The sequence below is a fragment of the Alosa pseudoharengus genome, unplaced genomic scaffold (genome assembly GCF_046254945.1).
Source record: "Alosa pseudoharengus isolate Yale_2024_CS ecotype anadromous, Long Island Sound unplaced genomic scaffold, YU_APseudo_1.1 YU_APseudo_1.1_scf_13, whole genome shotgun sequence".
Lineage (NCBI taxonomy): Eukaryota > Metazoa > Chordata > Actinopteri > Clupeiformes > Clupeidae > Alosa > Alosa pseudoharengus.
The window spans coordinates 8322501-8336964 of NW_027468598.1; the positions used below are offsets into that span (position 1 = coordinate 8322501).

General features: G+C 48.4%; 2 protein-coding genes across 2 annotated transcripts in view; one reads left to right on the forward strand and one right to left on the reverse strand.

Annotated features, from left to right (window-relative positions):
- veph1 (ventricular zone expressed PH domain-containing 1) overlaps positions 1–14464 on the reverse strand; it is a 74564-nt gene that overhangs the window by 44527 nt on the left and 15573 nt on the right. Inside the window, exon 5 of the mRNA XM_076281985.1 lies at positions 1374–1537. Coding sequence (XP_076138100.1) covers positions 1374–1537 — 164 coding nt within the window. The remainder of the gene's footprint in view (positions 1–1373; positions 1538–14464) is intronic.
- Positions 7735–13327, forward strand: ptx3a (pentraxin 3, long a). Its single transcript, XM_076281984.1, has 3 exons — positions 7735–8307; positions 9628–10257; positions 11894–13327. Exons 1-3 carry the CDS (start codon positions 8163–8165, stop codon positions 12529–12531), a joined length of 1413 nt encoding a protein of 470 aa, XP_076138099.1. The 5' UTR covers positions 7735–8162; the 3' UTR covers positions 12532–13327.

The window sequence follows — 14464 nt, forward strand, 5'->3', positions numbered from 1 at the left end:
TTGAAGTGTTCATATAGGTGTCCCTGGTGTATCAGCCAAGCTCACTGCTTGCGTCAAATGACTGATGCTGTTGTTATTCCCAGGAAGAAATCCCGCTCAGCACATTCCATGGAGCGGAGCCACGATGTCTTCCCAGATGCAGGAGCGTTGTGATGACTAGGCTTTCTGAGAACATGCATACTGTATGTAAAGTATCTCATTTCCTGCCTGGTCCTCTGGCTGCAGGTCTGCACGGCTCAGGGACTTTGTGATGACTAAGGCCTGGTGTGCGCACAGGAGAATTCTCCCTCCTGGTGTGTTTTTCATGGCTCTGCTGTGGCATTCCTATCTAGCCATTCAGTCAAGCATGGGTCTGTTCCATAGCTCCCATCTCCTCTCCCATGCAGTCTCTAACATACTCACTCACTTGCAACCACCCTTCCTCACACTCGCACACTCACTCGCTCACTCACTCACTCACTCACTCACTCACTCGCTCACTCACTCACACACTCACTCACTCACTCACTCAATCACTCACTCGCTCACTCACTCACTCACTCACTCAATCACTCACTCACTCACTCACTCACTCACTCACACACTCACTCGCTTGCTCACTCACTCACTCACTCACTCACACACTCACTCACTCACTCACTCACACACTCACTCACTCACTCACACACTCACTCACTCACTCACTCACTCACACACTCAGTCACTCAGTCACTCACACACTCACTCACTCACACACTCAGTCACTCAGTCACTCAGTCACTCACACACTCACTCACTCACACACTCACTCACTCACTCACTCACTCACTCACTCACTCACTCACACACTCACACACTCACTCGCTCACTCGCTCACTCACACACTCACTCACTCACTCACTCACTCACTCACACACTCACTCACTCAGTCACTCACACACTCACTCGCTTGCTCACTCACTCACTTACTCACACACTCACTCACTCACTCACTCACTCACTCACTCACTCACTCACTCACTCACTCACTCGCTCACACACTCACTCAGTCACTCACTCAGTCACTCACTCACTCAGTCACTCACACACTCACTCGCTCACTCGCTCACTCGCTCACTAACTCACTCACTCACTCACTCAGAATCACATACACAACTCACCCTCACTCAGCCTTACTGAGAAACACAGTGTAACACTCACTCACTCATTCACCCTCTCTGTCATGCACACACACTCTTACAGAGTTCTGCATACACACAAAACACATTCAATAATCCCTCTTTCACTCTCACTGTGTCCATCTTGTCTAACCTTGCACTAATTCTCTTTCTCTCTCTTTCTCTCTCCATCCATCACTCTTTCCCTTTCTCTCTCTCTCTCTCTCTCTCTCTCACCAGTGGGTGCTCCTCGGCCACCATCTGCAGCAGGCGGAGCAGGTGCTGGCGTCCGGCGGTGTCCAGCTGGGGTGTCATGGCCAGCAGGTGGGCGATGTGCTGGTGGATGGGCTGCGGCTGGAGTGGGTACACGGAGGGCAGCACCCGCAGCAACATGTGGTTCCCTATGACACACACACACACATACACACACCACACAAACACGGCTGAATTACAGTTTTTCACGATTGCTTTTACCTGCTTAAGTAAACTAGAACCCACTTGGTCTTCATGACTACTTTCTTTGCACAGCAGAAGTCATCTCTTGCGAATGTGTTCACACATTTTCACTGGGTTCACACATTTCTCACACCCTTTTGCAATAATCAATCAGTTAACACAGGTGTCATTTAAAAGCCCCAAACTCTATTGGTTTTCCCATGCTAAACAAAAGGAAAACATCTTTTCACAGGTGGTATAGATTCCTTGCATAAGTCTGAATCTCTGATACACCTGTGTGAAAGTCCTTTGCACAATTCTTCAATCAGCAATCATTCATTATACATAAGTTCTGTGTTGCTGTGATGCACATTTAGACAAAGTACTGTATTGCCTATTTGGTGGAGAAAACTGTACAAAAGGTGTTTACTGTAGGTCTATTTTGATGAAAAATGACAAGTTGTATTTCAATGAAATTTACTGCATCTTGCTAGGTATTTACTGTATGTCTTACATGTCAGTGGCAGTTACATCTTGGGAGGAATGAATAGATTATTTTTTATTCAGTGCATTTTGTTTTTTCACAGTTTTTTTTTCTGATACCAGCAAAAATGCTCATTTTGAGAACTAGATTTTGCATTTTGTTGCCCAGTGTGTAATGATTGATTAAAGAGTGTTTTTTAATTGGCAACAAGTTGTAGTGTTTGAAGGCAAGATTTGCTTTTGCTACATGTTTTAAGTGTTTTGAGAGAGTAGTAGCCTTTTGCAAGCAAAATGTGTCATTTTGTCCAGAGTGCTTTTGTTCAGACACGGGTGTTAAGTGTTTTGAGAAAGTGATTTCAGAGTTGACACAGGTATCAAAACGATCGAGAAAAACTGTAATCACAGACCAATACAACATTCAGCTCAGAGTTACATCATAGCCACCAAATATCTTGCTACAAGTACATACATATAGTCTGTACATATAGTCTGTAGTCTGCATATAGAGACACAATTGTATTGTATATACAGTGTGGTAGTGTATACTTTTTACAGATGTTGTGGTATTCTGCTGTTGCACTGTGGAGCGTGACACACTACCCTGGACATGCAGGAGCCCTGACTCAGCTCACACATTACTCAACATGAGTTTTGGATTCATGCATCATAAAAAGAGCTGTCCTGCCAACCCCAGTCTTCCGGAGGCGTGCAGCTCATTTCAATCATTGGCAGATCTGCCTTTAAACAAACTAGCCATTACGCGTGACAGAGCTCCAGCAGCAACCAGCACTGTTGCCCAACTCTGTGGCTGGTGAAGTACATGAAGGGGATTTCAAAGGATGACCCTGTCAAAGAGCTGCAGGAGGAGAGTGACTCATTACTTGAATTTCTCTTTTTTTCACAAAAGGGCCAATTTTGTAACTAATCAAAGAGTCCCGCTGAGGCACTGCTTGTTGCTCTGCTGTTGTTGTTGTTTTTCATTAGGCTAAATTATATATTTATTATTTGGGTTCAGTAAACACTAAAACCACCTCTTCATCTGCAGCACATATGATTGCTGAGAATACTACAATTGAAAAAGGAGAGAAAGAGAGTAAGAGAGAGAGAGAGAGAGAAAAGAGAGAGGAAAGAGTGTATTTATTCCAAATTTGGCAAAGTCACATCATAAAAAACGGAGAAAATAACAATCCCCCCCAGTGTCTGTCAAAAGGCGAGCTCTTCATCTGGAAGCAATCCCTGGCTTCCTATAGGTGACTCTCATCATGGTGGAGGAGGGCTATTTGTGGCGGGGACGGGAGAGTCGGGGCGGCGGGTACAGGCGGAGGTGGAGGGGGCAGAGCTGGGGTTATGGTGCAGCGTGAAGAAATAATAAACATGTGTGGGAGCAGGAAGTTTGGAGGAGTCCTTCCAGCTGCGCGCTGGCTCTCTCTCTCTCTCTCTCTGAAGGGTAGCGTCGTCCCTGGACATGACTGGAGGCAAGCAGGAGGTAGTGGTGTTTTGGGTGGAGGTTTGGGGGAGGAGGAGGAGGTGGTGGTGGTGATGTTTGGGGTGGAGGTTTGGAGGAGGTGGAGGTGGTGGTGATGTTTGGGGTGGAGGTTTGGAGGAGGAGGAGGTGGTGGTGATGTTTTGGGTGGAGGTTTGGGGGAGGTGTTTGAGGTGGAGAAGGAGGAGGAAGTGGTGGTGTTTGAAGTGGAGGTTTTGGGGAGGAGGAGGAGGTGGTGGTGTTTGCGGTAGAGGTTTGGGGGAGGAGGAGGAGGAGGAGGATAAGGAGGAGGAGGAGGTGGTGGTGTTTGGGGTGGCGTGAGGTGCGGCCCCTACAACCAGCTGGCCCCTCCATCGCACCAGACGTCCTGGCTCCTCATGGGGAGCGAGTGAGAGGGAGGGCCCTGGGGGCTGCTCCTGTCCTCTGCTCCAGCTAGGCTCCTGTGAGGGTTGTGCCAAAGCACATTTCACACACCTGAAAGCTACGAGACACGTCAATAAAAAGCAAAATATGGGCCCTTTTTACGGGAAAAGTCAGAGTTGCGGCATTTACAGGAAAGCTACTGAGAAGTAATCCCTCAGAAATAAAACAGGTCTTACTTACACTAGTGCAAATGACAGATGTGAACTCTGTAAAATGAGTCAATCAGCATGAGCAGCAGTTACCCACACACTCTCACACACACACACGTACAGACACAGGCTAGTACAACAGAGGTGAGACAGACATGAAGCGTCTGTGATTCCTCCTTTGTGGAGTGATTTACATATTGCGCTTCGTTCTAGCCAACATTTTGGGATTGTCAAAAAAAGTTGAAAGACTCATCTGTTCCCCTTGTATTTTACTAATTAGTTCTCCTTGCAGATTCACAGTTTGCATGTGTTTATGATTCTTGGCATAATGATGATTTGATATTGTTACTACAGTATTCTGTTAAAATGATTCAGTTGATTTTATTATTAGGAAGACTACTTTGAACTGTTCGTTTTTGATGATCAGGTTTATTGTTGTTGTACGCCACTTTGGGCAAAAGTGTCTGCCAGGAACCATAACCATAACCATGAATGAACACACATCCGTAATCCTGGTTGCACGTTCCCTGCTTCCACCTATGGCTGTGGATTCACAGACTTCCTCTTGCAGCCATGCGGCCAGAAACTACAGTCCTCCCAGAGTCCGCACATGACCAGAGACACAGAGCAGGCTGGTGCGCTGCCAATCCTACCACTCAGCCCGCGGTGTCCACTGCCCACACCAGTCCAGAGGATGAGAACCACTTACATTAGCCACATCAACACCACAGCGGGCGAGAGGGCTCCTGCGTCACCCGAGACCCACGTCCTTCGCGCCTCCGTGCTAGATGGCGTCCAAGACAGAGGACAGGACGGGAGCCAAGGGTGCTAAAAGCGCCGCAGAGTGAGCAGGCCTGCCTCCAGACAGATAACCTGGTTCCTTGAGTGCCTCTGGGACGATAACATCAGGAACAGAGGAACAGACGAGGCGGTAAAGTATGGCCATAGCACAGGCATTCCACAGGTGACCCACTGACAGCATGTTATTATGGGACCTTTGATGTTGGGTTATCTCTGCACTAACACGCACGCGTACCCAGCAGTAATGCTGGCCTATCTGTTAAAAGCACTGATATCCAAAAAGTAAACGCCGCAAGTGGTTAAAACAGGAGTCGGTGACGTCTTGGGCGATAGGCGTTGGCAGACAGAGCCGTGTTTATTTACAAGCTCATCAGCTGGCAGGTGGAGGAGAGGAGGGGAGGCGTGAGAAGGAGTGAGGTCCGACCGGCGTCTTCGGACTCCCCCGCCTCAGGTGCTCCAGGGTGCTCCTCGTCTGGCTGTAAACACGCTCAGCTTTACTGCTCCGGCCTCTCCTCTCTCCCTGCCCTCGCGGTAAATCACACGAGCGCCCATCACAACAAAAAAGCCCCCGCCTTGACTTACAGCTTCCAAAAGGCACCAGGACCACCATAAATAAAGCGCTCTCGCACGGAGGAGATTTGTCATTGGACATAATGTTATGTGTTTATTGTTATGCAATCAAGTTATGACTGCTTGGCGAGCCACTTGGCGAGAGGTCTGGCAGAATGACGAGTGCATGTGTTCATGGGGGCTGTGGGGGAGAACAGTGTCTTTTGTGTGATGAGAAAAGTCACCTCTTGTTAATCCTCCTCTGCTTGAGGTGCGTGTGGGTGCGTGCCATTTCACTTTTCAGGCCACTCGGGACATTCCAGGTTGGCAGATTTACAGTTTCTACCAAGTGACCTTCTGTAGTGGTCCCCATAGGGTACAAAAATGGTCTTTCATACAGTCACAGGCAAAAGTTTTTTCCAAGAGCATGCAGCTCACAAGATGCGTCTGCATCGCTTGGTCACAATGCTACTTGTTCAGGAAAGTCGTCATGGAGAAGACAAATCACTTCTCAGCTGAAAATGCCTTAAATATCACACAACCACACAAGCTCTGATGTCTTACATTGTGTGTGTGTGTGTTTATAAGCTTTTGGTTGCTTGAAGAACCCATTTGCCTCACATATTTAACCACTGCAAACCCCACAAATGTCAGTGAACCCAAATGCACTTAAACCGTCCCATCAATGACAAGTCCATTTTAGACTTATTCCATCATGCATCAGGGCTTCTAAATGCAGTTCCGCTCAAAGCCTGGACACCACAACTATACAATTCAAGATGAAAATCAATATATGGCTTCAACCACAAAATACCCTGTCAATGAGCTTATAACCAAACTCTGAGAAACCTGGCAGAGATATGTCAAATTCCCCTGCTTCAAAAGACATGAAATAGTCCAGCTCCTTTACAATATGAATCCGCGTTGGGTACGTGAGCCCTGTGACTGATTCGTGTTCCACATGTCATATAATCTATCTGGGCACTCCTGTGTCCTGTACGCAGGCTTATGAAGTGTGTGAGTCCCAGAGCTGAGGCCTGGTGTCAGGCTCCGATTCATTGTTTGCCATGTGTCAGCGGAGCTGGAGCGTGTTATGGGGGACTGCATGGGGTCGGCCCTTTTCATGGAGGCCTTCCTCGGATGACAGTGAGTTTCCATGAGCGAACCCGGCCATGCCCCACAACTCTGGTGCACAATCAAAAACACCAGTCGCTTTACTCATAGTGCTGGGAGATTAGATACTACAGTATGCAGGCGCCCAGAACCAACACACGGCTAAGATATCACAGATATCACAGGCAACTGTTGTTTCCAGTTATTAGTCTTTTTCTTCATATTTCCTCATCTTATCATATTCTACTTCTGTTTATTCCTGTTATCATGTCCTGATAGTTCACATCTTGACAAAATCCTTGTATGTAAAAGGACAAAAGCATTTTAAAAAGTTGGTGTGGTGTTCTTGGCCTTGGATTGTGATGGGTGGCTGTTTATTGGTCTTCTGTAAGGCCATGAATCATGGGCTTCCTCTTGGCCTGCACCACAGCTCAGGTGGCTGCCATAGGGATTGAGAACAAAACTCACCAGTCAGTCCTGCAACACCACACACACACACACACACACACACACACACACACACACACACACACACACAGGCACAAAACAGACCCAATTCCCTATATGCAATGCAGGGGTGCCTCAGCAGAGAAAATCTCTTCCCAACACTCAGACATGCCTGCAGAGCATCTGCTACAGCCATGAGAAGTCTGCCTTTTGCGTACTTGTTGTTTTAACGGGGGGAGGGGATGTCCGGACATTTGGACGGCAATCTTGTGTACACCGAGGACCAGAGAGCTGAGGTCAGGCAGGACCAATCGAGTTAGGGCACGTACTAGGGGCTCCACAACACTATTCAGTCTTTCAGCTGTAACAGTAGAGCAAAGTTCAAAATAAAATGCCAGAAAACAAACATACTATATTCATATTTTAACATCCAGGAAACCTCCAAAAATTCCAGCAAACCTCCAAAATTTCACAAACTCCCACTCTCGCTCCATCTCCTTGCGTCTGTCTCTCTCATGTTCTCCACTTTCACTTCCCCACCCCCACCCTCCACCCCCCACCCCTTGCCCTGACTTGCAGGAGCAGCAGTTCTATTTGATTACACCACCCATGCTACCTCCAACGACGCATTACTCACCCTTTGCCTCCCCTTGCTCAGCGCGGCTGTTTATATAGACCACAGAGCCCTGCGCTGCCTCACTCGCTCACTCACTCCCTCACACACTCACACACACACGCACACACACACTCTCGCTCTCGCTCGCCTCTCAGCCCGGGACTCTCAGTGCGAGCACTGTCAACAGATAGCTCAGCAGTTCACTAAGAGAGACTGGAAACGGAGAGAGACAGTGTGTGTGATAACAAGAGAAGGACTGAGAGAAAAAAAGAGAGTGAAAGAGAGGGAGAGAGAGAGAGAGAGAGAGAGAGAAAGAGACCACAGGCTGCTCACACATGCTGCACTCCTGAGCACATACACACACACACACACACACACACACACACACAAACACACACGCGCGCACACGCACGCAGGCAGGCACCAGCATCCTTTTTGACTGAGTGTGCACACACTCTGTGAGCCCAGAGACTGGTCAAGCTCCCAGCGGAGGCACACACACACACACACACACCCGTACGGTCAGCATGCTGCTGTGGAGACTCCTTCGGGCGGTGTGTCTGGGCTGCCTACCAGTGGCCTGGGCACAGGGCTACGACGACGACATGGATATCATGCCCAGCTACGTCGATGCCTACTACAACGAGATCTCTGAGGGCGATGTGCAAGATGGTGAGTGAACTAAGGGGGCAGCTGGGGGACTCTTACAGAGTAGTTTACACATGGTCAACGGCTGTCTGTGTGTGTTTGGTCAAATCACCTGGAGGATTTCAGGTTTCCTTACTGTCTGATGTCATATATTTACTCTGATGTGCTTGTCAGCCTGGTTGGTTAGATTTACTTTGACGTGCTTGTCAGTTATCCTGGTTGATCATATTTACTCTGATCTTCTTGTCAGTTATCCTGGTTGATTTCTACACTGAAACACTCTAATGCATGTTTTACTGCAAAGTGACAAATATATCATTGGCTAAATGTGTACTTGGTGATATGGAGGAAATATGGAAACAAATAGGTGTATTATGTGCCATCACTGCATGTGCTAAAAATGAATGAATTCTGAAATACTGAAGGAATTCAAGGATTCAGTTAGACAGTTTCAGTTAGCTAGTTTCAGTCAGTTAACATAACTTTGTGTATGTGCGTGCATGTGTGTGTGTGTGTGCTTGTGTGTGTGTGTGTGTGTGTGTGTGTGTATGTGTATGTGTGTGTGTGTGTGTGTGCTTGTGTGTGTGTGTGTGTGTGTGTGTGTGTGTGTGTGTGTGTGTGTGTGTGTGTGTGTGTGTGTGTGTGTGTGTAAGGGCACATGTGTGTGTCTGTCTGAATGATGGACTGTATGTGTATTGGCAGTGGACTGAAGAGTAGTGTAGGTTACATAGGGATTTGTATTTGGATGAACAGTAAATTGAAATGAAGAGGAAACATCTCTTGCTTACGGCTGAAGTTTTATGCAATTAAACATTATTAAACAGGAAACATGGCAGGGGAAAGTCCTTAATACACACACACACACACACACACACACACACACTGAGAGACACAATAGCACCAGCGGCACAACAGAGCAGAGCCAAAAACTGTCCCAGTGACAGCATCCAGTCCACAGAGGGATAGAGAAAGACAGAGGGATAGAGAGACAGAGGGATAGAGAGAGAGAAAGAGGGATAGAGAGACAGAGGTAGAGATGACGGAGAGAGTGGGACACAGCCAGACTTAACGAATTAAAGGACATTTAAAGACTGAATTAAAGGCCATTCCAGACGGTCTCAGGGCAGACAGAAATACCTCAGCTGTTCATCACTGTGTGTCATGGTCCTTCTGCCATCATGTGAGATTCTATTCTATTGAATTCTGTTCTATTCCATTTTATTGAATACAGATAACAGTCCATTCATCAAAGCCACCTACTGTATAACCAAGCTTTTGGTAATTCCGTTCAGCATGTAGAGGCTCCAGACTGATCTCCCCTCTACTCTCTCCTCCTCCTCTCAGAGACGCCCTCCACAGTGCCCCCTACTGGCCCGCCGTCCGAGTGCAAGTCCACCGAGCTGACCAAGTGGGACAAGCTCTTCACCATGCTGGAGAACTCGCAGATGAAGGAGAACATGCTGCTGCAGTACTCGGACGACATCATGAAGGTGGAGCTGCAGTCGCTGCGCGGCGAGATGCTCCAGTTCGTGGCGCGCTACGGCAGCGCGTGCGCCGGCGCCATCGAGAGCACGGGCCGCAGGGCCACCGCGCTGCTGGAGCAGCGGCTGCAGCAGGTCCTGGAGCAGATGCGCGAGGCGGCCGGCCGGGAGCGCGCGCAGCACGAGGCCGCCCTGCAGCAGCTGCTCGCCGCCAACCGCGGGCAGGCGGCGCGGCTCGCCAAGCTGGAGAGCGCCTGCCTCAGCGGGAGGGCCGGCGGAGCGGCCGGCGAAGCGGCCGGCGGAGCGTCCGGCGGAGGAAGCAACGACGCCAAGGGCTTCCAGTCCAGGCACCTGATGCAGGCCACAGTGGCGAGTGTGAGCGCTGAGGCAAGGCTGGAGCAGTCACTGGAGAGGCTGACCGGGGAGGTGCACGCCCTACGGGAGCAGATGGAGCGCCAACTACTGGCCACAACGCACAACAGCATGCCAGCAGGTATGAGCGCACAACTAACTAAGATGCGTGCAAACGTCTAACAATTCAGCACCTAACGATAGATGGAGTTCAGTGGCATCTTTTGGCACGTGGTTGGTTAGAAGGTTTGCTAGAAGATTAAATAACTTTTTGTGGTAGCTTCCATGGAAGCCATAAAATGTTTAACAACATTTCAGTAGCTCAGTCCATAGACTGCATAACAGTTTAGAGTAAAGAATCTGTGAACATGGTAAAACTAGCCCTTCAAAAATGCTAATGGCACCACTGAAGGTGGTCATCCTGCACAACTTCAATGCCTCCTTGACATCAAGAACTACACGCCAAAACTAGGTCTGTCTGCGAGCTCTGTAAGTAAGCCGGATACAAATCCCAGGCGGAGTCACACGGAGTGATTTTAATCTGCGAACTGCCCAGGCTGACTGTGTTAGTGGCCCCCTTTGCGAAGCCGAGGCCTAAACGAGAAGCAGAGGTTGGGATAACCATTAGAAGTTATGCAGGGTGACCACACCTAAGAGAGGGCAAAACAGAACCACATGGCAGCAGTTGTCAGCGCAGACCCAAGAAAATCACAGGCAATCTGCAGCTTCCTCAGCCAGTGAGGAGCTCAAACCTCAAAACATCTACGTAGGTCTTTTAGGAGTCAACCTTCCTTTTCACCTCACTGTCTAACGTCAGCACCATAAAAAGTACATAATTTGGCTGTCGCTTCAGACTAAGTGGCAGTATCGACATCTCAAGAATGTGGATCTACACAATTAGACAAACAGGGGTTATTTGCAAAGCCAATAAAAGTCTTGTTTTGAGTTCACTGCCATTCAGCTTGACTAATTTCAGAATCAAATGACTTTGAACTCCAGGGAGAGAGAGACTATATCACATAAGAGCTTAAGTAAACATAGTGGAGGATTAAGAAAAGTAAGGATGGTCTTCCCCTCCCACCCTGAGGCTGTAGCCTCCCTCTCTCCCCCACCTCACTATCTATCTCGCTCTCTGAGAAAAAAAGGGCTTGTATTGCAAGGGGAATCGCCAACAGTGCAATGAGATCACTGTCAATTGGAATTCATGCTAAATCAATTAAGCACTCATTTGATGATCCGCAACTTCCGTGAAGCTTACATTCACCCGGGAGGAAATGTTCAACTAAAGGGTTGATCCCCCTCCGTCCCTGACAAATAAATGAGGTAATGACTGATAAGGGGTCCTAAAAGCAGAAATGTAACCGTGCCCTCTCCCCTGGACAACCCCCCTCCTCCCTTCTTTCCGCAACCCCCCCCCCCCTCTCGTTCCGTCTCTCTTTAAACACTAAACATGGCCCCACAAGGGGTCATGCTGGCCTGGACGACACATTTCATCATCAAGGCTGAGCCGCTTCTATTGGTGTGCTTTCTTTCTCTATAAAGTGGTGTTGTTACATGACTTATGGCACGAGCAGGACCGTACAGATTAGAATTACATAAGAAGAATTACAGTTTCACAACGCGCTGACAAAGCCGCGGGTGACAAATGGTTGGCTAATAAGCACTGTGCGCTAGATGATGACCCCTTGTCTTTCTTTACTGCAATTATGTCACATAAGTCAGTCTTTCCTTCTTTCTTTCTTTCTTCTTTCTTTTCTTTCTTTCTGCTGTTTCTTCAGGCTGCGACAGTGCTGTGTTCATCCCCATGCAGTCGGCTGAGACGTACGCCCAGCTGGAGCAGCGGAACGTGCGGATGAGCGCGCTGACCGTGTGCCTGTGGGCGCGGCCGACTCAGGCGCTCAACAAGACGGTGCTCTTCTCCTATGGCGGCGCCTGGAACCCCATCGACGTGCAGCTGGTGCTGAGCGGCCGCGGCGGCGCCCTCTTCACCGTGGGCGGCGAGGCGCACCTGGTGGAGGCGTCCGGCGTGGCGGAGGAGCGGCGCTGGACGCACCTGTGCGGCACGTGGAGCTCCGAGCAGGGCCTGGCCTCGCTGTGGGTGGACGGCCTGCAGGTGGCCAGCGCGCCCGGCGTCGCCGAGGGCAACGTCATCCCGGGCAGCGGCGTCCTGCAGCTGGGCCAGGAGGGAGCGCGCCAGCGACGGGGGACCAGGCCCCTCGACGGCAAGGCGGTGGCGGCGGCGGCGGCCTTCACGGGGAAGATCACCGGCGTGAACGTCTGGGACCGCACGCTCAGCCAGGCGGAGATCTCCCAGCAGGCCAAGCGCAACGGGAGCACCTGCGGGAGCCTGGGGAACGTGGTGGCGTGGGGCGTCACTAAGATCGTCCTGCGGGGGGACGCCAAACTCATCTACTAAAATAAGCGCAAAAACACAGCACTGCCCCACTCCAGACCCCCCGACTCCTCTCACCACCGAGCAGCAACAACCCCCAATAAAAACAATACCACTTGTCCTCCACAAGACCAAATGTTTCCCATTTAGGCAATCTATGGAGCATTCATACAGCCTTAGGAGATGAAACACTGATCAAACAACATTTACCAAAGACTGCACAGAGAGCGATGGAGGACAAGGATATGATAGAACAAAGAGTCTTTTGTGTAGAGGCTTCTCTTTTCTTTTTTTTTCGGATGGTTTTGCTGAGAACCAGTTTACATGCTGCGATTGGAGGGACTTTTACTGTCTGTTACAGTGTAATTTTATTTCTATCATCTTCCATAACATTTTTAAAAACAAAAACTGTGTACTTTGAACTTTGTATTTATCAAAGCGTTGACCTGAATATAGATTCCATTTAATCTTTGTTGTATTTTCTTTAGTTTAATAGGTTGTTTTTTTTTTATTTTTGTACATTTGAGTTGTTGAATCAAGTTGTTTTGAAAGTTCTATATAAAATATTTGGCCATGGACAACTCTGCATAATATTCTCTATTTGACTTTTCTTCTTCTCAAAAACAGAAACACTGTTCACTTTTTGATAATATACCATGGAGAATGTTTACAGTCTTTTACATTTTTAAATAACAACTGTACTATATTGTAAATTGTTTTTGGTTATGAATGGAAATGAATGTATACTGTACATAAATGTTTTGTTTATCTGTGATGGGTGAGCCTAAGGGGGATTTAATAAAGTTAAAGTGTCTTTACATTATTCTTCATCTTGTCTGCCTTTGGTCTGTCCTTAGCCAAAGCAGTAATACACAAAAGACACAGACACACACACACACACACACACACTCAGTTCCCCTCGACATTTGGTGGCTGCGTCTCAGACTGTGTTGTCTAGGTGGCTGTGCCGGTGGCATCCCAGCTGGTTCTACTGGCTGTCTGAGTGGAGAGCTCTTACAGGCTGTTAGCATTAGCAGGTGGAGGGCAACATGGTGGCATTGTGGAGATGTGGGACTAGTGAACAGGCCCAGTGTTGCACTGCACATGCTTCTCCTCACACTCCTGCAGTGAAAGTAGGTACTGGCTACTGGCTCTAGCATTTGGTATGACATGTATTTGCTGAAAGACTAACAGACATAAACCTGGTCATATATACTCTCTCTCTCTTTCTTACATACACACACACACACACATACAAGCATTAAATATGACACATGACACACACACATGAAATATGTCACTAAAAGTGTTAACGTCAGAAAGTTAACAGCAGCTACAGCTCACCGTAAAAGTGTGCCATAAAACATTATGTGATTGGTGAGAGAGGAACTTCAGAGAGACCAGGGGTGGAGTACATTCTGTGTTCACTGAGGTCAAAGCCTCATTAAGTGCACACCTGGTAGGACAAAGGAGTGAGCAAAATAGGCTTGACCCTCCAAAAATAACAGCTAATTCTAGAATGGATTCAGCTCCAATCCAACCAGAAGTATGCCTCAGGGTGCAGTTTTGGACTGTAGCAAGATTATTAAACTTTTCAATCTGAAAAACAGGACACCATGAACAGTGCACGACCATGGACAGATGAAGGTCCTCATAGCATATCCCAAGTATTTACCCGAGCAGGTGCTACCTCGCAGTTTGTCTTGCTCTCCCATAAAATCGTTTCAAAAGTCTTCAAACCCATAATTGCTAACCACAACGACCTCGCTCGAACCCCATGACATCACTGTTTTTCCTGTTTAGGCAGGAAACCAGGGGTGAGAGGGGGGCCTGTAGGATGTGGCTCCCTGAGGAGGTGGTGGTGGTGGTAGTGATTAAATGTGTAGGGGCTTGGGGGAGCAGGGCTCGTCTGTGTGGTGCTAACGAGACAAAGAGAAGGGGAAAGGAGGCCGATGTC